Raw genomic sequence first — 27,864 nt, 5'->3', positions numbered from 1 at the left:
CCTGGGCATGTGATAATCATATATCTAACAATAAAAAATGTTTCTGTTCATTAAATAATGGTAAAAATATTTACAACTATATTTCCTCAATCAATATTTATTATTGATTTATATATATCTTAACGTTAAAATGTATTTCATTTAAACGCAAAAAAACTGCCAGGTTTGGGATTTGAACCCACGCTCCCTTTCGAGAATCAGCGCTTAGATCGAACGCCTTAGACCGCTCGGCCAAGCTGACTACACTTGATTGTTTTATTTATAAATCTGTCCTTTCCTACTAAGCTATATGAGGGGATAGTCGGGATAGAACTCGAGTCTGCACAGGACTTTTCCCAGGGTCAGGTCGCCTGAGCAGAAAGCGATGCCAAACGTTCGATAAAAAATAGTGGAGCTGCTAGACCAGTTTGGCCTCATTTGACCTGGCCAGGAAATTTTGCTCCGTCAAATAAATATCTCTTGAACCGTTTCCCAGAATTTTTCTTTTCTTCTTGTGTTTCATTTTCGTTTGGCCCGAGCAGACTTAATACACTTAATAGCAAGTTATTTTTCTTTTCTCTAAGTTCCTTCTTCAGTATACACCTTACTCCATCTTGTGAAGTTATATGCCTAGGAACCCCTGAGTACATTATCACATGCTCTTCGATCTCTACCTCCCCCACTTGCTTCTTTTTTGTTTCTGTTAACGCTCTAAACGTTGTGTTTGCGTTTTTAAATCTTCTACCAATTCTAGTTCTTTTTGATTCAGTGTCTTAATTTCCCACGTTTTAATACCTACCTGTTTCCATATTCTTTGACAAGTTCGTCATCAGTGTTTCTTTGTTGTTAATTTAATTGTTAGTCATTGGTTTGAGTTCTTTGGGACTAATTTTCGTGTTTTTCCGTCCCACAACCAAATCTTTCCGTTTATGGTCAACTTCCGATATCCTATTTTTACCGCTGTTCCTATTTTTCTTTCCTTTTTTTGGCGTTTCTTTGAGTTTTGCTTGTATTTTTTCTCTTCTTTGGTCATATCGTCCTCATATTAGTGTCTTTCAGTTGGAATTTTGCTTTCATGATCTCATTTACACTCTCCCATTTTCCAATTTCACCAATAATTATCTTTTGCTTTCCTTTCGTTTTGATATTCTGTTTTGAGCAGCTTCTATTATGTTGCAACGCCTTCCTTAAGGTTTTGCTCTCCGAAATTTACTCCTTTTATTACCATGTTATTTCTTCTATCTACCCTTTCCATTCCCATTGATCTACTTTCCACTTGCTCAAGCCTATCGGCCATTCTTTTATTTTCTCTTTTTAAATGTTTTATTTCTTTCCTGAATTCTTCTTGATCCTTCTTTATGGGTCTAACTTCTTTTAGGAGTTCATTTAGTACTTCACTTTTTTGGTTTATCTTCTCAGTATCTCTCATTGTGGTCTATTCTTCCTTCTTTATTGCTTTCAAGGTGGCTTTGGTGAAGTCTTTGTTGCTTTCTTGCTCTTTTTGTCGTTTCTGGTTTTGGCGTCGTTCCCTCTTTTCCTCTTGCCTTTGTCTGTTAGTAATTCTTCTTTCTCTGTGTCTGTAGAAGAAGTTTCCGGCATCAGTCAGGACAAGCGCAAACAGTTTCCGTCGACCATTAGTAGCAGAAAAACTCTTATCTCGTCCTTATCTTCTAACCTTATTTATTGTTTATGAATTTCCGTTCCAATCTGTTTAAATCCTTTGTCACTAGACCCGCTATCACTAGTTCGTTGCCTCTTCGTCGTACTCTCGGCCTGCGCCGAATAGATTTGTGGAAAATCTTCTTGCATCTTATCTTTCAAATCGCTCACAGGGTGCTAATACTTATTAAGAATCTTGTATCAGAATCATTCGAAGTCGTATCAGGAGTTCGACAAGGTAGCCACTAAGGTCCAATTCGCCTTCGGTTATTTATTAATGATATTTCTTACTAATTTGAATAGTGTCCCTAGTTATGATTTCCGACAACATGGGATGATTGTCTTAAACTTCAAAAGGATATTAACAATTTGATTAGGTAATGTGAGTAATATTTTATTAAATTTTTATGAACGTAAAATTATTACATAGAGCAGTCAAATTACATATATCTTCAGTGCATAGATTTCCATTTCATCTCTTTGTCAGGCTTAGTTAACTTTTTGTTTAAACGTTAAACTGTCGGAAAGTGTTCTAGTTTAAATTTTCATATCTTCACTATTACTTTTATTTGAGTATTTCTTTTTTTGTTATTGTTCTTTCATTGTTTTTGCCTCATAAGGATATAAATAAATAAATAAATAAGTAAGTAAAAGTGACGACAGACAGACAGACAGACAGACTGACAGACGGAAAGGGGAGACCTATTTTTCATACTGTAGAGAATTAGAGATATAGTTTTCCTCCAAGTATAATACTTAATTAATCACCATTAATACAAAGTTTTTGTAGTTAATCGCAGTTAAACACTGGGGAGCAACAACAAACAATCCTTATTTACATATAAGGCGCAGCGAGCAAAAACTAACAATCCCCGCATTAACTTTATCACGGTAAATCACCTTTCGCAAATTAAATTCATGCAGCTAACACCATGTGTCAAATTTCAAGCTCTGTTCAACACTCCATTTAACTTTCGCCATCAGCGCCTAGGTAATGATTCGCGAATTTAATTAACAACATCCGAACCGGACAGCATTGTTTCTCATAAAATTCATAATGAAAACGGATTTCGCCGCTCACAATGGCCTAATTCTCCTCCACCGAAATCGGGCTTGAAAAGACGCCTTTCTTCGGTTTCCACCGAGATCGGAGTATTGTAATCTGGCATTAATCAGGCCGTTGCCATCCATTATCGCAGCGGCAACCACAACTGACAACGGGGAATTGAAGTGCAATCTCTAATCAAATAGGTATTTATTAGATCATTAGTTCCTATCCATGTAGGACGAGCCTGTTGCAGGACGCACTGCAACGCGTGATCAACAATTTACTCTTTCAGCCTAATTGAAATTCTCTGCAATTGTCTGGTGAGCGCGATACATTCAATTTTAACATGCGACATAATGGCTCCGACATGGATGTGTGTTGCCGGACCGACGTGTTCAAATTTATAATTTGCATTAGCGATTAATTTAATTTAGAGCGGCAGCGGATATGAATTTTTCGGATATTAAATGCGGTGTTCCTGGTGGTATGCGTTTCTAATTTTCAACAATACCACCTACAGAATTCTTAATACTCGAATTATTAGTCAAGTTATTTATTAAAATTCTTTTAGAAGTAAAAGATCGATGCAAAAATCAGCTCCCTAATCAAATATTTAATGAGGTTTTGGAAATTAACCCTTCAAACAACCTTAAATGATATAATCATTAAATCTGATCTGGTAATCATCAGAAGAGACATATTTCAAGGAGATTCTCTCAGTCCATTAGGGTTTTGTTAGGCAATAAATCTTCCCTCGGACATCTTGAACATCTAGTTTCAACGTAATGATTAACAACAAAGCAGAAAATACACAAAGTCACTTTCTACGTATGGATGATATACACTGGAGTTTGTGCAACGGTGCCCTTGAACTTCCCGTCGGACTGATTAGCCTTCAGGTAGCTTAACTTTGCTTCAAATTCACGCATAGGAATGTCATCTAGATGGTAAAGTGCCTAATAATCCCCACCAAGAATTTGATGACGTCATCTAAAAAGATTATATAAAAATGATTTAAATGTTATGTAATAATATACTCCTACATTTGTGCCGTGGATTCGTACAGAAATTGAAAAGTTCCCACAACTGAATGTTGAAAAATTGAAAAATCGAAATCCGAAAAATTGAAAAAACCAAAAATCAAAAAGTCGAAAAATTTTTAAAATCGTGTACCGAAATATTTGGAAATCGAAACGAAAAAAATGAAAAACTGAAAAATCGGGAAACTGAAAAATCAAAAATTTCAAAATTCGAACGACTGAAAAGTATGGAAGGAATGAAAAATCAAAAAGTCGAGAAATAGAAAAATCAAAAATTTGAAAAATTGAGTAATCAAAATATCGAAAAATTGAAGAATCGCAGAATTGAAAAATCGAGAAATCAAAACATCAAAAAATCGAAAAATTGAAAATTTGAGAAGTCAAAAAAACAAAAATTCAAAACTCCAAAAATCGCAAAATTAAGAAATTGGAAAATTGAAAAATCGAAAAACTGAACAATTCTGGATGAAAAATTGGGAAATCGAAAAATTGAAAATAGAAAAGCAGAAAAGTCGAAAATTCGTAAAACCAGAAATCGAAAAATCGAAACACCGAAATATTCAAAAACTGAAACGTGGAGACATCGAAATAAAAAAAGCTAAAAATGTGGAAAAATGGAAAATTTTAAAATTTAAAAAACTGGAAAAGAGAAAACTCTGAAACCGAGAAGTCGAAAAATCGAAAGATCGGGGAATCAAAATTGAAAAAGTAAAAAAAAAACAGTGAAAAATGAATGAAAACTCGAAGTATCGAAAAATTGAAAAATCCCAAAACTGAAACATCGAAAAATTGAAAAATCGAGAAATCAAAATGTCGAAAAATCGCAGTCGAAGAATCGAAAAATTAAAAACCAAAAAAGTGAATATCGAAAAATTCAAAAATTGAAAAACTGAAAAAACGCAACATAGAAGAGTTGAGAAATCGCCAAATGGGAAATTCATATAATCATATAATCGAGAAATTGAGAAATCAAAAAACTGAACATTTGGAAACGTCAAAAATTGAAAAATCGAAAAATTTTAAAATCGAATAATTGAAGAGTTGAAAAATTGAAAAGATCCTAAAAGTGAAACTGAAACTGAAAATCGAGAAATTGAAAAATGAAGAAATCGAGAAATCAAAAATTGAAGAATCGAGAAATTGGAAATTCAGAAATTGAAAAACTGAAATATCAGAATCTGAAAAATCAAGAAATTGCACAATAAAAAACCGAAAAATCCCAAAACGCATATATCGAAAAGTTGAGATATTTAAAACTAAAAAGTGGACAATTTGAAAAATTGAAAATCATTAAATAAATTGAAACATCGAAATTTCAATAAATCGAGAAATAGAAAAATTGAAAAATCGAAAAATCGAAAGCTAAACAATTCGATTTTTCATTTTTCAATTTTTCTTTTAAAAATTGAAAAATCGAAGAATTGAAAATTCGAAAAACGAGAAATCTAAAATTTTAAAAACCAAATCATTGAAAAATTGAAACATCGAAAAATCGAGAAATCGAAACATCGAAGAATCCAAAATTAAAAATCGAGAAATCGAAATATCGAAAAACTAAATAATTAAAAAATCAAGAAATTAAAAAGTCGAAAAATCGAAGCTGAAAAATCGCATTTGACAAATCGAATAATTAAAAACAAAAAAAGTGAAAATGGAAAAATTGACAAGTCGAAAGATTGAAAAGTCGAGAAACCAAATCATATGTATAATCAAAATTGAAGTATCGAAAAATTGAAAAATCCCAAAACTGAAATATCGAAAAATTGAAAAATCCCAAAACTGAAATATTGAAAAATCGAAAAATCGAAAAATTCAAGAATTGAGAAACTGAAAAAACGCAACATGGAAAAGTCGAGAAACTGACAAATGGGAAAATCAAATAATCAACTAATCAAAAAATTGAGAAATCAAAAAATTGATAATTTAGAAACGTCAAAAACTGATAAATCGAAAATTTAAAAATCAAATAATTGAATAAGAGTCGAAAACTTGAAATAATCGTAAAATTGAAACATCTGAAAATTGAGAAATCGAAAAATGAAAAAATTGAGAAATTAAAGTTTCAAAAATCAAGAAATTAGAAAGTCCCAACACTGAAATATCGAAAAATTGAGTAATCTAAAAATTGAAAATCCAGCAATTGAAAGGTTGAAAAATCAAGAAATTGAACAATAAAAAACCGAAAAATCCCAAAGCTGTAATATCAAAAAATTGAATCAAAAGTTAAAAATTGTGAAATCGAAAACCCGGAAAATCGAAAATTCGACAAATTGAGGCATTTCTTACATTATATCAACAGTTTTTACTGTTTTTCCAAAAATCTCGATGTCTAATTAAACTTCATAGCGAACTCATAAACCACAATTTCATGACTATGTCACCTTTTAACATTTAAATTACATTTATTCGACGAAAGTTTAAGATGACATCATCAATTCCCGGGGGCGCATGAATGGATATACTTTGATTAATGATTTGTCATGCTTCCGATAATCTTAAACGTTTCAAAGGATTCAATTTTGCAATTTTAAAGCTAAATTCTAAAACGTTATACAATTTTGATTTTTTTCTCTAAAATGTGCATGTCTAGAGTAAAAGCTCAACGCGAATTCTTAAATCACACATGTAAGAGTATGTAATTCTCTGTGTAATAAACATTTAAGGAAAATTGTAAAATGACGTCATCACTTTCTGGGGGGGCATAAACGAAAAAGTTTTGATTGATGATTTACCATGCTTACGATAACCTTAAACTATTTGCAAGATTTCAGAGCATTCGGTTTTGCAATTTCAAACTTAAATTGCAAAATGTTGTTATGCAATTTTGATTTTTTTTTTCAAAAATTTTGATGTCTAGGCTAAAAACTCGACACAGATTCATAAACCACGTGTGCAGAAGACGTTATTTTAGTAAACTTAAATGATATTTACTAAAGAAACTAAAGAGATATTGCTAATACACATACAAAATTTGACAACAATCGGTCCAGCGGTTTCGGGAATTATCTGTCTAAAAATCCGGACAGACGGAAACAAAACACCTTTTTTTCGTGCTCTAGATCTTATGAAACGTCTAGAAAACATAAAAGTAGTCAGTCGTTCAATGAACTCGATTACAATACTTTCTTAGCTTACGGTCAGGAAATAAAAAATATATAGGATGTCAAAACACATTCATAGCATATCATTTAGCTTCTTACACTGTTACTGATATTATTTATCTATGATTAACAAATCAGCGCAAAGCTTTACAGTATCTCAACAATTAAACGAAAAAAAGTCCTCACAGTCTTTTTGTATTTCAGGATACGGCAAGAAAAGAACGGTGGTGCCTGGTGCCCGAAGGCCCAGATCAGTAGCGAAGTCCGGGAGTACCTCGAAGTCGACCTCCAGAAGGACCATTTGGTGACCTGGACCGAAACGCAAGGCCGCTTCGGCAACGGTCAAGGCCAAGAATACGCCGAAGCTTTCCTAGTCGAGTACTGGCGAAATTCGCTGAACAGATGGTTCACCTACAAGGACTCCCGGGGGGAAAAGGTAAGCGGACTCGCGTAATTACCACCACATTTTACGATTAACCAGCCAAACTTTTGATTGGTCGTTTATCTCATCGCGTGTCCGGACCAGATCCTCTGCATTATTAAAAACCAGTAGTGGCAAATCCCCCGGATATTTATCTTAATACACAAATACTTCGTTAGTTTCTGATTCGGAATGAAGATTTATTCGCAGATTTTAGTATCCGTCGCCGGCGAAACTTTAAAACATCCATTTTAATAAACAATGTGAGCAGCAGTAATAAAGCGGGACACTAATTGTTAACCGCTGCTTATGGCAAAGTTGGGAAACTAGGATATGGAAGGCGATTATACACTGGCGACGGAAGCATCCCTTGAGGAATACCCTAGCCCGTGGCCCGTCTTACACGACCGTAACTTGGCGCAGAAATGGACGTGATGCCCTAACCGAGGGACACCTATTTATGATTTGCATAGGTTGGAGGGATAATGGGCGCGATCAGCACTTGCGAATGCGAAAACTCGTTTGCTTTTTGCGTTAATTTGATGGTTGTCAGGTTTCAACGCGATAAATTACGACGAGAGTATTAAGAGAGATGTCGCACAAAGCCTGTAATCAATCGAGAATGCTAGTAAACTATGTTTGCTTTAACACCGGAGCTAGAATAGCAGCCGTCTCATAATTCTGATGCAGAATACCGAGCGATGTAATCCCTTTAATATTGAATAATAGGAGCAACTGTTGGCGGTTATACTCTGTTCTGTTGAAATTATTATTAATCAAACAAATTTTATCGATTCGGAAACTTTGCTACGACTTCGAAGCGAATTATGAATTAATGCTGATACTTTAAACCACGAACAACCTTCTGTGTTTTAGGACAGAGTTATACTAAGTAGTTGGTGATTTGGTGGATCCATCTAGTGTAATAAATTTTGCATAGTCATTTACAGGTATTTCTATTTTTGACAACCACCAATCAACATAAAATGAACTGTAGAGTCGTTACAACTAGTCGTTTCAATCGTGGTTTAAGAAAACGGAAGTTAATGTCTTAAAGTGAGTTTTTAAGTTTACGACTTGCCACCGGTTTACAAGGAATAGGATTATTCCGGAGAAGTTTTATTTTCCTGTTTTCTTGACGTTTCACAGCTCAGAGAATCAAAAAATGAAAAGTGGGTCCTTTATTGCTGTTTTATTTACAACATAGCGAACTCCGGAACTAACACACCGACTGCTTTGAAATGTTACATTTACCATAAAATAATCCGTGACCCGTCAAAATAGCCCTGACAAAAAAACCCGGCGAGAAAATAGCTCCCGACGAAACAGCCCCGTCAAAATAGCCCGGTATGAAATTAAAATAACTTATTAGGATTCATCGAAATGTTTAAAATTTGTTTATTTGAGATAGTAGAGATGTCAGGTCAGGTCAGATTAAGTTGGGTAGGGTCAGGTTAGGTCAGGTCAGATCAGTTTAGGTCAGATCAGAATTAAGTAGTAAAGCTTTTATGCATACATGCTCGCTTGTGGAGATTTTTATATCTTGGGCTATTTCGACGAAGCTATATATTTTGTAAAAGCTATTTTACCGAGAAGTTTGGAATATGCACTTTTACAAAGAGAATATCGATGTTCACTAGCTGAGTGACTCTACTTTAACAGAATTTAAAATTTCTTTTATGAAATTTTACACGTAATTCAAGATTATTATAAAAATCATCTTCAAATCCTAGATGAGTTTTACTTCAAGTCTGTATCTCCTCTAGCCGTCATGTTTACTTCAAAATTACAGATTTTAAGATTTATCTCAGCAATTACTATACTGGGTGTCTGGAAAATGGCGGACTAACTCTCCGCTACGCTCTTAACAATCAACTGGTGAGTCAAATCAGCATCAATCGAGTTAGCAGTTCAAAATGTTTGACGTATCAAAAAATTGACAAAATTTTCAAAACCCTACGTTTAAAGTGTTCGCAGTTAATTTTAGGTCCCTGGTGTTTTATTTTCAGATAAATTTAATGGAGCCTGGTGTTATGTAGCTGGATGAAAAAATCTTTTGAGCTTTTAATGTTTTACTTTTTACGAATCTGAAAAAGGCCTTGAGTGCCGCTGTGTTTGGTTACCCATGGTGTATATTTTTTTGTAAGTTTTTTAAAACAATTTGTGGTGATTTTGATGTTCTATTTTTGGAAAATTCTGATCTGACCTGCTTAAATTTGGAACGCAGTTTTTTTTTTGAAAAATTTAAAACAATCTTGGGGTTCTAGGTATTACTGTTTAGAAAGAATTTGAAAGTGCTCTGGAATCTGTAGTGTCTTTTCTTATATTAATGTCTTTACATTTTTTCTTAGAGGGTGTGTTATTTGCCAAAATCGGTCATATTTTAGCAGGTACTAGCCCCTCCCACCCACCCTCTCTTTTCTTTCAGGGTATTGGATATTTCTTCGACTTCTAGATCTTTCGACTTCTGGCTTTTTCGATTTTTTATTTTTTGGATTTTCAGTTTTTCAACTTTTCCATATTTTACTTTTTCTATTTTTAAAATCCTAGATTTTTCAATTTTCCGAATTTTTAAATTTTCGATTTTTCAATTTTTTGGGATCGGAATTTATTGAGATTCGGATGTTTCGATGTTTAGCTTGTTCAATCTCTCTATTTATCAATTTTTCCATTTTTAACTTTTCCATTTTGGCCTATTTCGTGTTTCCCGAGTTTTCGATTTTTCGACTTCTCGAGTTCTTGATCTTTTGATTTTTTTATTTCTCGATGTCGCAGTTTTTGTATTTTTCCATGTTTCGATTTTTGAATTATCCGATTTTTAAAATTTTCGAGTTTCGATTAGTTGAATTTTCAATTCTTCGATTTTTAAATTTTAGATTTTCTAATTTTTATTTTTTGATTTTTTGATGTTTGGATTTCTTCATTTTTCAATTATACGATGCTTTTTTTTTCTTTGTTTTAAATTTTCGATTTTTCGATTTTTCAGTTCTTCAATACTTTTTCATTTTTCCAATTTTGACGTTTCTGAATTTTCAGTTTTCCGATTTCTCGATTTTCCCATTTCTCAACTTCCCAAAGTTTCGATCTTTCAGTTAATCAGTTCTTCAATGTTCAGATTTTTCAGGTTTTTGATTTTTCAATTTTTCGATTTTAAAGTTTGCAATTTTTCGACTTAGCTTTTTTGATTTTTTTTATGTCCTAATTTTTGGATATTTCGTTCAATTTTGTGATTTTTCAGTTTTTCGATTCTTCAATTTTTCAATTTTTCGATGTTTGAGTTTTGGGATTTTCTAGTATTTCGACTTTTCGATTTTTCGAGTTCTGGATTTTTCGATTCCTCGTCATTTCACTTTTTGGATTTTCAATTTCCGTTTTTTAAACTTTGGTTTTTTCAATTTTCCGATTGTTTTATATTGCGATTTCTCAATTTTTCAACTTTTGGATATTTTAACTTTACAATTTTTAAAATGTCAGGGTTTTCGATTTCTCGAAATTTTCGATGTTTCGAGTTTTCATTTATCGGATAGTTCAGTTTCTTTATTTTTAAATTTTAGATTTTCCAATTTTAATTTTTTTGATTTTTTCATGTTTGGATTTCTCGATTTTACAATTTTTCCATACATATTTGAATTCTTCAACGTTTTCAGTTTTGGCTTTTTTAATTTTTCGATTTTCAAAATTTTTCTACTTTTCGATTTTTTAAGTTTTCGATTTCTCAATTTTTCATTTCAACACATCAATTTTGGGAATTTTTCAATTTCTGGATTATTTAATCTTTCAATACATTTTAATTTTCGGATTTTTTATATTGTAGATCTTCATTTTTTTTTATGTTTCGATTGCTCGATCTTCCGGTTTTTCAACTTCTAGACTTTCCGATGTCTCGATGTTTCAATTTTCTAATTTCTAGGTTTTTCGATTTTTTTAATTTTCAGCATTTCAGTTTATTAATCTTTCAAATCTGCCAAAATCGGTCATATTTTAGCAGATACTAGTCCTGCCCACCCGCTCTCTCCTTTTTTAGACGGTATGTTATTTGCCAAAATAGGTCTTATTTTAGTAGATACTAGCCCCGCCCACCCACCCTTTCATTTCTTAGAGGGAATGTCGTTTGCCAATATCAATTTTATCTTGGCAGGAACTAGTCCCGCCCACCGGCCCTCTCTTCTCTTAGGGGGTTTATTTATTAATGAAAAATAACAGCTTGTTTCATTAATAATAATAATGATTAGTGACTACTGGTTGTTCAGTCACCATCGTGCTTTGCTAAGAAATCAGAAAGTAAGCCGAAGGTATCGCACTGTTGCCAATTTTACTTTTATAAAATTACGTTTTTTTCGTAATCTACATCATAAATATTTATTTTACATAACGTACTGAGGAGTTAGTCCGCCATTTTCCAGACACCCGGTATAGATTTTTGGAAATTCTAATACTGGTTGCAAAACTTTAGCTAAATTTCATTGTATTCACCTGAAACACATCAAAACAGAAACTATTTAATACATTTTTCTTAAAAAATGTAACTTAAAATCAAGTTTTGTTCATTCTTAAGTAATATTTCTTTTTTTTTTAATCTTCAACGTAGTTATAAACTGATTTACTTTATTAATTATTCCAGAAAAGGATGTTCTAATTTCCTTTTAATTCTACCAACACAGTGGCGTTACTATTAGTGTCACGTTTAGAGAGCGGATTTTATGAAATTTGCATATCCGTTATTTTTTGCATATAAGTCTTGATATTTAATATGTGAACGAATCATGCTAATTAAAAATGAATACAGCTATAAAAAAATTGCATATTTGCATATATTTGCCTTCTGCTGCATATTTCACGTAACGGGTGCATATTTTGCATTTTTATCAATTTTTGTACTATTTTCAAAAAAAAATGATTGTCATTCTATCGACATTTATCTAGAAAGACGAAATTTCATGAATCATATTCCAAATATTGTCCTGAGGTTCAAATAACTAGGAAAGGTTTGGATTTTATGGTAGTTTGAAGAAACGACTGGGTGTTAAGCCATCCTTCCAGGTAAATTCGCGCCCTAATTACTTTTGGAAATAAGTTCATTCCCAATATTTATGTTCGTTCCTTCGGTGTATTAATGGTATGTTTTGTGGTGGTCGGAGGGACGTTATCCCATTATTTTTCATTTTTCTAGACCGGTAAGTATTTTTACATCTGTGGACGTAGTACGCAGTTTTTCTGTTTACAAATAGATACTATAGAATCACAGGAAAAACTTTTTGTTAGAATATTTCGAGAAATATTTAAAAACAAATTGTTACCAAAATAGTAATTAAACAGTCGATTACTACTATTTTTTAATTTGTTCTGTTTGTATTTATTTTTTAGTAAAAGTGTGAGGTGTAATTAAACAGTTTGCAATGTGATTGATGTATTTTTTGTAATAAAACGTAAGCTCGGGAAACCTGTTTTTGTGATTTGTAAATAAATTTAGTTCGCTAATTTAGCTTTTTTTTTAATTTTTGGAGCATATGCAACTGTATATCTCTGCATATATTAAGAAAGTTACTGCATATTTGCATAAATTTGGTGCATATCATATGATCATATTTCCCAAAATTTTGCTGCATATTTTCCGCTCTCTAGTCACGTTTTACTTATCAAGGTTAATACGATTATTTTCATCAAAATGTTACCTTATATCTAAAAACCTATTATTTTATGAAGACAAGCGAAGGAAGTATTGTAAAATGGTCCATCGGGTGATTATCTACTTTCATGTTTTCTCCTCTACGTTTTGTGATTCCTAGAGTACGAAAAAGTTGGTCTCCCATTTCCGTCTGTCTCTCGTCTGCCTCTCTATCTGTCGACTATGTTTATATATGGTAGAACAATAGTCAAAGTTTGTCTAATCGTTCCCACCAACAATTTGATAATATCACCTGAATATTGTGCTTGGTAAATGTGATTTAAATTCTATAAATGACATACTCTGGTACTTATGGTTCATGAATCCACCTTGAATTTTTACCTTAGGCGTTCAAATTTTCCCAAAAAAACTCTAAATTATATACATACAGTAACATTTTATGAGTGTTTAAGAGCAATCCAACGGTAAAGGCAGATAATTTTTTACCAACTACCAGATCAATTGTTGTCAAATTTTGTATGTATATTAAGAATATCGTCTAGATGATAAAACGCTGACCAAAATTTGTATGATTATCCTCACCACAAAGGTACGCCGTAATCTGCAACTTTTACAATAGTAAATATTACTGATAATAACTATTTTAGAAAATTAAATACTCCGACACTTGTAGTTTATGAATCCGTATTGAGTCTTTACTCTGGGTATCCGAATGTTTGTTGAAAAAAAATCAAAATTGTATAATAAAATTTTACAATTTAAGTTTGAAATTGCAAAACCGAATGGAACCTTGCAAACGTAAGAAAACACCCGGTGAAAGCCACGTTTTCTTCAAACCTTTTCAACAATAAAACACCAGGATTTTTCAAGATATTTTTATGTTCTTAAAACATACTCCGAAGATTCTTTGAAACCTTTTCAAAAATAAAACAGTGTCTGAGATTCTTTGATATTCATTCTTAAGAAAACACGGCGAACAGCCAAGGGTTTCTCAAACTTTTCAAAAATTAAACACCACAGTGCCTCGAGATTCTTTTGTGTCCTTAAAAAAAAAACAAAAAGAGAACACCAAAAGAATCTTTCATATTCTTCGAAAAACACTTGGGGACTCCAAGATTCTTTCATAGTCTTAGAAAAACACCAGTGGCATCCAAGGTTCTTTCAAACCTTTTCAATAATAAAACACCAGTCCTCAAGATTCTTTTATGTTATTTAAAAACACCATGGGCTTCCTCGATATTCTTAAGAAAAGATCAGGGCAGCCAAAGGTCTTTCAAACTTTTGAAAAATAAAATACCAGGGACCCTCAAGATTTTTTCATGTCCTTAAAAAAGAGCAGGACCTCTTAGGAGTCTTCCATACTCTTAAAAAACCCCAGGAGCCCCCAAGATTTTTCCGTGTCCTTAAAAAGTACAAGGGACTCTCAAGATTCTTTCAAAACCTTTTCAAAAATAAAACACCAACATACCCTAAAACTTTTTCATCTTCTTAAAAAACCACCAGGGGTCCCCTAAATTCTTTCATGTTTTCAAAGAAAACACCAAACAAGTGTTGTAATTCGAAATGAATGCGTTCACGGCGTGAGTTAATAACAGAAAGACGTTTCCGGTTGATAACAATATTAACAGTCTGACCTTGTGGTTTATCAATGCATTCATATTTTTCTGAATTGCTTATACGTGATTCAAAAAAATTAAAGAATGCATTTTCCCGAAAACTTGAGTATATAGTTTTGTTATTATTAGTATTTTACAGTGTGTGTCTTTGCTCAAATGTTGATCAATTTATATATGGAAAAACTCACTAGAAAGACATGCTTGCGATGTTTCGTTATCTGTACGTTAAGAATCTACGTGTAGGTATATTAATTTTTTTGCTCATAAAAAAAATGTTAAAGTTAAATTTGATAATTTTTCGAGGCTGTAATTGTTCGACTGTACTTTAGGGGCGAGGGAACTTCCGTCGAAATAACCTTCGACCAATTTTTTTCTCCTGTGACTTTCTTAATCTTTCCCATATTTTTATTTTATCGCTATTATGGTACTCATTTAGTCAATGAAAACGAGAAAATTTACATCGTAATGGTGGATAATGTTTGTTTCTAACTCGTATACTCTTTGCTTACTTTTAAGAGGTACATTTTGCATGAACCGAATGGACTTTTTCTTGCAATAATCATTCTAAATGTACACCTGGCGTCTGTTTATTAAAAGAATATGGAAAATTTTCATTCGAATGCGTTTTTGTTTGAAGAATTTGTTTCTATAGATAAAGTTGCCGACACATTTTCAATTCTCAAGCGTGCAATTTGTAATGGAGTCAACAAAAAAAAAATAGTCAACTGGAACTGAAGGTTTTCTTTTAATTATTACAAGTTATAGATTTATTCAATTTATTATAATGGAACAGGAATAAATAAGACGATAGGAACATAGTTGTCCGTAAAACTACTTAGTTCAGATGAATTTACAATATATTTTATGTACAGTGGGCATATACCTCAATAGGAACAAAAATAATGCAATTTAACAGAAATGGTGGATGCGCCGGGATAGTAATTTTCCAGCGAACAATAGGAGAATAGAATTTCCTTCAAAAGTTTTTGTTAAATTGTATTGTATTAGAAGGTTTTACTCTAGGATAACATGAATCTGTTTCGCAAATGTGTGAAACAAAGGGATACATTTAAATAAGTATTTGGTTACTGCAGAATTTGAAATAAACATACCAAATCTCATTTTCGAGAACGAATTTTCTTCATATGTAAATATATATTTTATTTGGCTAAATCTAAACAAAATCAAATTGGGACGACTTGCTACTTTCATGTTTTCTCGAAGGGTCTGCCGTTTCCGTCTACCTGTTTTCTACTGGACCGAAGCTTGTTAGAAATATTATACTATATATGGTATATAATACTAAATATGGTAAAACGCTAGTCAAAATTTGGCTAATCATTCCCACCAAGAATTCGATGATCGCAAAAGACTGCATATTAAAATGAGATAAATGTTAAATGCCTTTGGTAATCCCAACCAAGGCTGTGTCAATGAAAAATTTTTACGACGGAGTTAATTAATTAACTTTGTGGCCGAACGTAACATTATTTTTAAGGAGCATTTAGAGAAAAATGCTAATTTTAAGAGAACTTCTAAATTAATGCAGCCTGATTCCATGCTTGCTTTTGGTAAGAAAAAATTAAATCTGAAATCACTGCATCAAATTTTATAGCTGTTCAAGTTGACGAAAGACAACACAAAAACGCAAATGATGCTTATTTCTTTTACTTATAAGGGTTCAAATAAAAAAAATAAATTCGCAAAATTAAGGTTTATAATTTTTCGACGAATCTGTATTTGTAACTTTAGATTTATTCGGTGTTGCGAGTTATAATATCCACTTGATGATATTTCTCCCACTCACAATTTTTGTTCCATTAGCATCTACACAAATTTATTAGTATGTCAAGATAATTTTATCATCGCCCAGGTATTTCTTCCGCCTTGTTGACAACAAACAAATTAATGAATTGTGGATGTCGTCAGCACAGTGTCTTCCATCCTCGTCATCCTCGTCAAGGATATATAAACAATAATTGTGAGTCCTGGCCACGGCAAATCCCACCGTCTTCTCGCCTACACCGGCAACGTTCTTCCCTGATGTTGCATTCCAATTCGAGCAGAATCGCTCGTCTAATGAAGTAAACATCTCCCCAGGATAATTCAGAGCTTATGCGCTGTTACCGCCACTCTTAATCTAAAATTGAAAATGCACCACTGCATCCAGCGAACAGAACATTGTCGTTAAAACGAATTGCGGATGTCCTGGAGGATCTCTTGAGTGGAAGCGCAATTTTTCAATTTACGGCATCACGGTGCTTATTTATTTCTCCAGCCAAGCGTTGTAATAGAAATGCAGCTCTTAATTCGCGAAAGACAGAAGTTGAACAACTTGAAATGGTAACTACAAAGTATTCGTAACAAGATCAGCTTCACAATTTTTAACCTATACCTACTCGGGAATTTTTAAGATTAAGTTAGAGAAGTCAATGAAAGGTGATCTTAAGAATGTTTGAACCTGTATTTAAAATAGGACATGTCTCGAAAATAGTGTGGTAAGTATAGTGAACCAAGAGTTATAAGGTTATATGGCCATCATAAAATCATCCCATTGTGTCGAAGTTAAGTTGTTTACAATAGAAAAGGTTTTAGGGTCGTAAATAACGTGTCCACTGCAGCTCGACCGGCTCGTGTGGTTTCGTTCAGAGGCGGCTTTCACTAAATATGAAAATCCACCACTCCACTATTTCTTTACTACCTGCAGCCGCTGAGGGTTCCGAAATAATCACTCGCTTTGAAAGCCGGCCCTGTTAAATATGAGCAAGAAATGTTTAGAAGATGATTTATTGCCAACCGGTAAGCTTAGTGCGAACCACACAAAGCGGGTATTTATTTGCGGTCAACTACTTTTATGATGGCCATATAACCTTATAGGTCTTGGTTCACTATATGTGGCTGTGTATCGGGTGTTGGAAAAATAAATTCTGGTATCATTAGTAATGACACGCGATGAGGACAAGTGAGTGTTGTCGCGTGCTTGAAGATGGCACTCTTAGGGTTACAAGACGTTCGGATGATAAGACTGACAAATGGTACGACCATGATTAACGAGTGCGAGCTTACGCATGATGATGTGGGTCGGTGCTTGTGCGAGAACATAATCTCGTATGTGCCAGAACAATAACGTCTGTTTTGTAGCGTGTTTTGTCTTGATGTATGGCCGCCACGCATACCATCAAGCGGAATGAAGACGGAGAGGAATTAGGGTTTTTGGTGCATTGTGAGCGAGGGAAAAAATTAATTTCGGCTTTCAAGTTTTAAAATTGCGTCAAAGTTGGCGCGGTAAATTACGTGTGCGGGATGTGAGAGGTGCGAGGAGCTCCGAAGGAAATTGCAAGACGTAAAAATTTGTCAATATATATCTAAAAGCCGCAGAAGTTATACATTTTAAGGACTGCGAATTTAATTAAAAGTTTAAAACTCCATGGCGTAAAATACAACTCGAGCAAATAGATTTATGACAGTTTATAAGGACGTATCAATGGTCTCTCAACGACAAATTAGTTTTAAACTTTTAATCAACTTGTCGCTTACGGTCTTAGGATTTAAATCGCTTAAGTCCTACAAATAAAATTATAAACTCGGCCGTAATATTATTACAAGCGAGTTCCACTTTTTACGCTTCTTTCTTAAGAACATTACGGATTCTCTTTTCGGATAAAACACTCGCCGAGATTCACAACAGATAATAAAAGACGAACTCGTCGTTCCAGATCGACCGAGACAAGAATATTTCACACTTAGACCAGCACAACTAGGCGAAAAGCACTACGTGTACGTGGAGGATTTATTTAGTGTTGGCGACCACTGAAATACTACTGAGCCGGTTTTCTCTAACTTTGACATCCAGGGAATAAAGTCGGAACTTCGAGTTTACATCCATTACAAACACGGAATTACTCAAGGTTAATAAACCGAAGTTTAAATCTCTAAAACATGCATACAATTTTTGTCAAGCGTTTCTACTCAAAACGGCAATAAACATAATTAGTGCCTAAAATACTGCACCACGCTGCAGCGTTATTAAATTTCCGTAGCACTATAGAATAGATTTCATATTCGTATGCCCCATTACAGCAATTAATTAAGCAAAACATTTAACATATGCAGTGCATAAACATAAACACCACCACGAAAATGAAAGCCGCTCCGCCATGGGCAAATACACAAACAACGCATCCCCTGAAAATAAACGAACTCGCGATCCAACAATGAACAAAATGCACCTATAACATCGAACGCCATTATCCGCAGTATCATGCTGGAAATTTCCCTCGGGGAACAGACGGAACTCGAGCAGGGCATGATGAAACGGTAATGTGTGCCTTTGCCCGGTAGTGAACTGCGCCACTGGCACCAGTTACAGATCCACTCAACACGACCTACCTCCATCTAATGCCTCTCTGCACGTTCCACATGTTTCATCGTCATGCCTTTTTCAACGACTTGCTCCTCAATTTTTCATAATCAACGTTTTCTGTTATTACCCGGAAAATACGATCTGCACGCTGGATTATTTACGGACGGGCTGGGGGAGAGTAACCTGTAATTCGCTCGGGCGCTTTTCTACCGATGGTCGGTTGTTAGAGCTGAAATTGCTGTATCTAACTAATATTAGCTGAAATCAGCGAATAAAATGTTTGTAAACTTATTAATTGCAAAAATTGTCGTGGCGTTTAAAATTTACAGGATATTTCGTTTTGTTAAGGACTTTTTATAAAGTATTGGTTGAATATTATAAACAGAACTTTCCTTGTCCCTGAAGTACAATCAAGCAAATCCAGTTTTTTTTCAAAAAGGGTATGAGGGGATTAAACGCTCGATCTTCGAGTTACTAGCACGACAATCTAACTACTGAGCCGTTCGCCCGTTTACGGAACGTTTACTTTATTTTAGTATAACTGTTATACAGTTTTGATTTTTTCAAGACAATCTGGATGTCTAGGATAGAAACTCAAAGCGGATTCGTAAACTACAAATACACGAATGTGTTATTCTGTAAGTTTTAATATTTTATGAAATTAATATAATGCACAATTTAAAGTAACTTCATCAAATTGTTGGTGGGGATAACTATACAAATTTTGGTTAAGGTTTCACCATCTACACGATATTTCTGATAGTTTTATCTATCTTATAACAATAGACAGACGACGGACACGCGGAAACGGGAGACCAATTTTTGCTATGTTTTAGGTCATGAAACGTCAGAAAAACATGAAAATGACTATTCACGGGATAGGCTCTAGTACCTACAACATTTCCTTACCTAAGACATGAAAAGTCAACAAAGTTCTTCCTAAATATGTACAGGCGTCTCAATGGTCCGGCAGGAGATTACACATTTACTGTGGACTGCTAAATCAATTTTTGTATTATCTTCAAATATATATACAGGCCTCTTCTTAAACTTTAGTAAACAGGTGTTTTATGATCTAAAACTTGGCGGTTTTCAAATATCAACATTTTACTTTTTTCAAATGGAACATCTGTATTTTATTACTATATTTTACTCTATTTTGTCCTCATTTTCCCATGTTCCGATGTGTCTTTTAAAAAAGTAAAAAACTTTAAATATAGAAAATACTCAGCAAAAGAGAAATAGAAGAAAAAATAGAATAAGATGCATAATAAAATACAGGCTGTTCTATTTGAAAAAGGTGAAATATCGATATTTGACAATTGTAATAATAAAAACATTTTTATAAACACTTTGTACATGAAGATTTAATCTCATTTATACCACCACACAGCGTATACCTTTCTGTATCTCTACACAAAATATTGTAACACAGATTTTAAAAATAACCCTACCGTGATTTTTTTTGTGAATCCTTCGAATTTCAAGAAAATTGGAATAATGTGGCAAAGTCGCATCGTAATTTCGAAAATAAACTGTGGTTGTAACGCCTAAGAAGAAGTCAGTCGAAATATGTACAAATATATAGGGTGTTAATTAAAAAAAAACACAAAAAATAAATTGTGTTACGCCTTTTAAAAACACTCTGGCCGTTAAAAATAATTTTGGACTATAGTCCTCCAAGAACCGTACAACTTTTTTTCTGTCACTAATATTAATGAGATAAAGAGAACCGCACATTTAGTACGTAACTTACCCTGTATATATTCGGCTAAAAGGATTTGGATCAATGCTGTATTCTTTAAAACGAACACCGTATATATATTTACAGATTTAAATTTTTTACAAAGTAGAAAAGAAATAGTGTATAAAACTGAACAAGGTTTGAAGTTGTTTATATAGAGTAACGCACGTTGCAAAATGTCCATTTTTTAATGTTTTCAAGTGGGACATCCTGTATTCAAACCTATCTCTAAGTAAGTTGTCTTTTCGTCCCAGATTTGCGGGGATTTATTTCAACAATTTCTTTTTTGGGTTATACAGAAACCTACTTAATAGAAACAAGTTTAAAAATGTTATAGTATACAGGTTGTCCAATATGAAAAAAAAAAATGAGAAAACGACAAGTTGCAAAGTTATTTTATAGAGTAACTCCCAAAATTGTTCAGTTTTGTGTTTTTATCCAAACAGGATCATCAAAAAGTTTCATGCAAAATTCCGAACATTCAATATGAAAAACAGGGAAGGTGTTTCTGATAAAAAAAGTTGTTCTAAGGTTATCTAAACTGAACTTCCTCAGCTTCTCAAGTACAGTTGAACAAATCCCGCTTCTGTAAATATTTTTTTATAACAGCCTCTATAAAAATATAAATAAAAAATATATAGATAATAAAAGTCCGTTTTAAATTACCTCGTTCATGAGTATTTTCAAAGCACGTCCTTCAGGTTACAAGAGGGGGACGATAGACAGTACGCTCTCATATCTCTCGTATAAAAAATTCTTTACTATCTAGATTTTTTTGCGAAAATCTAGATGTCAAGGGTAAAAAATCAAGGAGGATTCATAAATCACAAGTATAGGAGTATGTTATTTCTTAAAATTTAAATGGCGGTCAGGTACTAAAAATTTGGTTAGTTAAATTTTGGTTAGCGTTTTACCATTTACATGATATTTGTAATATACGGGGTGTCTGGAAAATCGATCTTATTTTAGCGGGTACTATCCCCGCCCACCCACCCTCTCTTTTCTTGGAGGGTATCTCATTTAGCAAATTCAATCTTATCTTAGCAGGTACTATCCCCGCCCACCCACACGCTCTTTTCTTAGAGCGCTCTTTTCTTAGTGGGTATGTCATTTGCCAAAATCAGTATCATCTTAGCAGAAACTAGCCCCACCCACCCTCTCTTTTCTTGGAAGGTATGTCATTTACCAAAATCAGTCTTATCTTAACAGGTACTAGCCCCGCCCACCCACCCTCTCTTTTCTTGGAAGGTATGTCATTTGCCAAAATAGGTCTTATTTCAGCAGCTACTAGTACCGCCCACCCACCCTCTCCTCTCTTAGAGGGTATGTGATTGCCTAAATCAGTTTTATCTTACCAAGTACTTTACAAAAATGATCAAAATTTGAAAATATTACGAGCTTACTTACTTATAAGCACAAGGAAAGAATTTTAAAGATCTTCTCTAGTGTTTAGTTGGTTATCCTTTAATTGATTTTTCTTTTGTTGGCTTTGTTTTGTTTATAATTTATAACTGTTTTATTAAAAGTTTTTGTTTGGTTTATCTACTAATGAAACAGCTTGTTTTATTAATAATAATACGCAACGATTAATCACTACTGGTCGTTAAAAAAAATTAACGCATTATAAAATTTCGTAATCTACATCAAAGGATGTTTTTCCCGAAACCCCCGTACATAACTTACTGAAGAGTTAATTCTCCATTTTCCAGACACCCGGTATATACAAAATCTGACAAAAATCGATCCAGTAGTTTCGGAGATTATCCATCTGTCTAATAAAAAAGACACAAACGACAGACAGACAGATAACAGACAGACGGAAATGGGGGATCTATTTTTTCGTACTCCAAGGGTCACGAAACGTCGAAAAAACATAAAAGTAGCCCGATGCCCGATTTAATATAAGCTTGGAAACTAAAAAGCCCTGCACCTAATATTATTTAACTTCATTTGTAATAGGATCCATTCGCGCAACAGCTAATTTCATGTTTTCTGGAAGTTTCTTATTTCAATAATATGAAAAACCATGTATCTCGTTTCCATAGTCGCCTGTTTGTCTTAAATGTGTTTTATTAGACAAATAAATTCCGAAACTACTGGGCTGATTGTTGTAAAGTATTATACTTTGCGACTATCGTGTAAATAATAAACTAAAGTAACCAAAATTTGTCTGGTGATCCCCACCAACAATTTTGTGACGTCAACTCTAAATTTTGCATAGTAAATACTACTTGAATTTTATAAAATGCTATTGTTCTTACATGATAGTGTACGAATCCGCATCATTATTTTTTACTCTAGATGTCTGGCTTTTTGTATAAAGAATCTGCAAAATATGTATATAGGGTGTTTTAAAGTCAAACAATGATGCATCATTTTTGTACGAAACACTCTGTACATTTAAATTTAATTTTAAATCATGATGAACACTCTGAGGCACATGCATTAGTAATAATTGTTGATATTAAGGTGTTATTAACAAAATTTTTAGAAAACTCACCATTTTGAGTGGAATGCACAATTTGGTTAGCGTTGAGTTCTATCAGTTGTGTGAAAGAAATGAACGTCTAATCTTCAGCCTCTGGATCACTGGGAGACCGGACATTAAAACTGAATCTGTATTTTTTAGAAATACCGAATTTAACGAAAAATTTTTTTAACAAAACGTGTAAAACATAGAAAATTGTCTCAATATGTAATCGGTAGACATGAGAATATCACATGATCATTATTTTAAAGTAGACTTCATGGTTAACTAGAGGATTTTTTTTTTCGATCGTATGCTATTATAAGAAAGAACGAAATCAATAAATAAATTAATTCTACAGTATATTCTACCCTTTTTAGACCCTATTTACAAACAAACGATAGCAAGTCGTTATATAATAACCTAGAACCTTACCTTATCCATAGAGACATTTCTCTACAAGTGGTATATTTTAATTAATGAAATGTGTACATTTATTAATACACTACCCACTTCCTCTACATGCTACATCGTCATATTTCAACGACCCCCATCAATGATTCATAATCAGCATTTTCTGTTATTACCCAGAAAATACGGCCTGGCTGCTGTATTATTTACCGGATAGAACGTCGCGTCGGAGACTAACCTGTAATTTTTCCGGGCGCATTTCTGCTGGTAGTAACTTGTTATGCTTAATTACGGGGTTGTCAGCACCATAAAGCGACCATGGTGGCGAGAATTTTTTATCGCGATGTCAACAAGCGAGACTAATTTTCTGTCCTGTGGTATGGCATAACGAACGTCTGTAGAATTTAATTTAGTGTCGGATTCGTTACTGTAAAAAGTTTTCCGTTGGCTTCTGACGGGAAGTTGCTTTTTGTGCTCGAAGAGAATGAAGCGAGTGAGTACACATCGAATACTAATAACAATAACTAGAGCAAGACGTCACGTCAGCCACTCTCTGAAGCTCATGAATTAGTAAAAAACAAAGTTATCAAAATTTGCCGTATATTTTTTGATATATTTGTATTTTTGTTTCGGCGCTCTCGAATGATTATTTAACTCAACTCACGCCTCGTTAAAAAAAATCTCGTTCTCCAAAGTATCATTACGCGCAACGGAGCGTATGAGAGACGGTATATCTTAGACGTCTATTTTATTCCTAATTCTATTAATTTTTTATATCTTCTCATTTTTCCAGAACGTATAAAAAATTTTTGTAATTCAGATTTATATCCGCTTCCATCTGTATTAAAATTATTCTAAGCTTTTTCACATTGAGTATGCTATTTTTTGTTAAAAACAAAAAATTAAACGTAACGAAATTTTCTCGAAAACACGACGGAAGCGTTTTTTTCGAGTTCGCATTAATAATGACTTCAGTAAAAATAAGTCTGAAATAAAATACGGTTCCAGAACACAACACATTAACATCGTTTACAATGTTTAATGTATTCGCGGAATTAATGACCACCTATTCGTTCGATTTATCGACTGAATGTATGATTCGAATTCTACATGCAATAGTGATAAATTATCCTGTCGTGACATCACTTGCACTTTATGATTAATTTAAAACCAAAGCAACTAAACAGTATCCATTTTGTTTGTATAATGTTTGGCGAATCGCCAATTTGTTATTTATCTCAGAAGTCAATAGTTAATAACGCTTTATAGATATTTAGATCGTATACTCGCATACAGATTAATGTAGTCCATTACGAATGACACAAATGGAACTAAAAAATACATATTTCCATCCACAACATCCACATATCACATTACTTTTATTCTAGTCTGTTTTGGCCGCTTCGAAAAATACAAATAATGTCAATCGCTATGTACAGCTCGTAATGGGTTTCCGTTAATCAGAATTCTATTCACCGGTTTCCAGGCATCCCAGTATGCTGAAAAGATTAATTCAATTACTTCAAACGAGATCTGATATTAAAACGGGAAGAGATATTAAAAATAAATACAACGGATACAAAGCGGGCGGACGTCCTGGAAAAATATTTAATCAAAAAAAATTAAACCAAACCGCAGAATCCTTTCACGGCGAACCGCCCCGCCGTACATAAATATTGTTTGTCCCAATATTTTTCCGCGTTGGAAGGTCGCCAAAACAAATCTGTATTTTTTTTTATTAAGCCGATTTGATCGAGCAAAACAGGTGTCTCTAAAATGCATTTTATGTAAAAATGCATGACTAAGCCTACCGCAATGCGGTTATAACGAAACCGCCAGTGCAACAGCTGTCTACCCCTAGCACGTTTTGTTTTTATGTCGACGTTGTCCACCCGTCTGTAAACAAATCGAATTCAAAGTGCCCGTGTTTGTGGGACACTCGATATTTATTTCACGACACAATTATTGCTAAAATAAATAGAGCCGTTTGGGGCGAAAAGAAAACGCAATCAACCCTCGAGTGATTAAATGATCAGGATTTTTATTGCTCCTTAATCCGCAAAAACAACCGTCTAATTGTTTCGTCGAGCTTTATATAAGAAGTGAAGTCGTTAGTCGAGAAGATTAAGTTCGATTTGAGGGTTTTGTTGGTTTTATATTTCCCGGCTGTTTTTGTATAGTAGATGATGTTGCCTACTGGTCGACACGTAATTAATTAAATACGTACGGAGCTTTCGCGATTATGGCTGTCTTAAAGAAAGCTATCGGTGTGGCTTCTGTTTATGCTGGAGATTAATTTGAAAGTTATAAAATTTGAGTTTGAAGTGGCATTTCAAAATTTTGGATATTTTATAATCAAATTTTAAATTACCCACGGAGTCCCAGTAAATCCATAACCGTTCCATCCCACTTCTGACACCATTGTGATGATATACGGGAATTAACGACGCGGCGTGGGTAAAACTCAACCAATTATTTATTGAACACACCAAAGTTCACGACGAACACTATAGAGCACGACAATTTACTGAATTGGCCATGGGTCAGGTGAGTCCAGATCTGGTTAGATCAGGTCAGATCAGGTCAGGCCAGGTCAGGTCAGGTCAGATCATGTCAGGCCAGGTCAGGTCAGATCAGGTCAGGGGTGGGATTTTGTTTCCACCGATACGATACGAAGCGATAACGAAGCGATAAATAACAAGGACGAAAATATAAATTTCAGATGCGAAAGAAAAAGACGACCACATTTTATCGGTACCGATATTTTATCGTTATAGAAACAAAATACGACCCCAGGTCCCAATCAGAAACATCAGTGTTGTACTTCATGGGACAGTCTACATGAACAATCTTCAGTTTTGTCTTTGGTTCATCTTCCTCCTTCTGAATCTGGCGACGACCTTCTCTTTATTGATGGTTATAAAAAAAAAACAAATTTCCTTGCTGAGATTCTACTGAATTTTATCCTTAAGATACAAAATCCTCAAATTCTCAAAACACCTAAATTCTTAAATTCTCAAAACACCTAAATCCTCAAATCCTCAAAACACCAAAATCATCGAATCCCCAAAACATCAAAATCCTCAAATGCCCAATACAGTAAAATCCCCAAATCCTCAAAACACCAAAATCCTCAGATCCCCAAAATACCAAAATTCCCAAATGCTCAAAACACTACAATCCTCAAATCCTTAAAAACACCGAAGTCCTCAAATCTTCAAAATATCAAAATCCTCAAATTCTCAAACACCCAAATCCTCAATTTAGTTGATAGTTTTGCTTTTGATAAAAAAAACCTTAAGAATATTTGTTTTCAAAGTCATCGCTTACAGTTTGCTTTTTCCCTCAAAATAGAAAATCATTAGAAAATCAAAAAATTTAAGAATTAAAAAATAGAAAAATTAAAGAACCGAGAAACTGAAAAATCGGCTATTGAAAACTCAGAAATGGGAAAGTTTTAAAAGCTAAAAATTGCAAATTTGAAAAATCGAAAAATTAAAAAAATCTAGAAATGAAAAAATCACGTAATCACGAACCAAAAGTGACAAAATCGAAAAACTAAAATTTCTATAAAACGAAAAATTGAGCATTTGAAAAAATTCGGGCAACGAACAATCAAAAATGGAAAATGGAAAAATCGAAAAATTTTTCTTTCCAGAAATTGAAGAATCACAATTTTACGCATTGAAAAAATTGAGAGATCGAGAATTTGGACGATTAAAAATCAAAAAAATCCATAAATTCCAAAAATTGAATTATGAAGAATTTAAAAATTGTGAAACTGAAAAATTAACAGTCGAGAAATTGATAAGTTCAAACATAACTTAAAAATTTATTGATCCTTTGATTGAGGTATAAAGAAATAGCAAAATTGTAATATTGAAAATTTGAATAATAGAGAAAAAAATGTAAAATAAAAAAAACATAATTGGGAAATTAAAAAATCGCAAAATTGCAAAGTTGAAAAATCGAAAATGAAAAAAGTAAAAAATTTAAAAATTAATATGTATCTAGAAATTAAAAAATCGGATATTAAAAAAACAAAAATTGGAAAATTAAGAATCGGGAAATTGAAAAATCGGAAAATACAAAATTGGACAATTTTTATTTTAAAATTTAAAATATCTAGAAATCAAAAAATCGAAAATTAGAAAATCGAAATTTAAATAACGGATAAGTTGAAAAATTGGATATTGGAAAATCAAAAATAGCAAAATTTTAAAATCGCAAAATTAAAATATCAAAAAACTTCAAAAATGTAGAACTGAAAAATGGAACATCGAAAATCGAACAATTAAAAAAAATGGGAAAGTTAAAAAAAATCGAAAAATTTGAAAATCGGAAAACTAAGAAATCGGAATATTGAATAAACGAAAAATTGTAAAATAT

General features: G+C 33.2%; 1 protein-coding gene across 2 annotated transcripts in view; it reads left to right on the top strand.

Annotated features, from left to right (window-relative positions):
* LOC135139276 (epithelial discoidin domain-containing receptor 1-like) overlaps window positions 1–27,864 on the top strand; it is a 466,539-nt gene that overhangs the window by 271,901 nt on the left and 166,774 nt on the right. For both annotated transcript variants that reach the window (XM_064069455.1, XM_064069454.1), the window contains exon 4: window positions 7,032–7,263. In XM_064069455.1, the coding sequence (XP_063925525.1) occupies window positions 7,032–7,263 (232 nt within the window). The remainder of the gene's footprint in view (window positions 1–7,031; window positions 7,264–27,864) is intronic.

This window comes from Zophobas morio, unplaced genomic scaffold, assembly GCF_036711695.1.
Source record: "Zophobas morio isolate AGI-343-1 ecotype UQ-CSIRO unplaced genomic scaffold, CSIRO_AGI_Zmor_V1 ptg000031l, whole genome shotgun sequence".
Classification (NCBI taxonomy): domain Eukaryota; kingdom Metazoa; phylum Arthropoda; class Insecta; order Coleoptera; family Tenebrionidae; genus Zophobas; species Zophobas morio.
The sequence above is the reverse complement of the archived record's forward strand: the minus strand, read 5'-3'. Positions and strand labels throughout refer to the sequence as shown.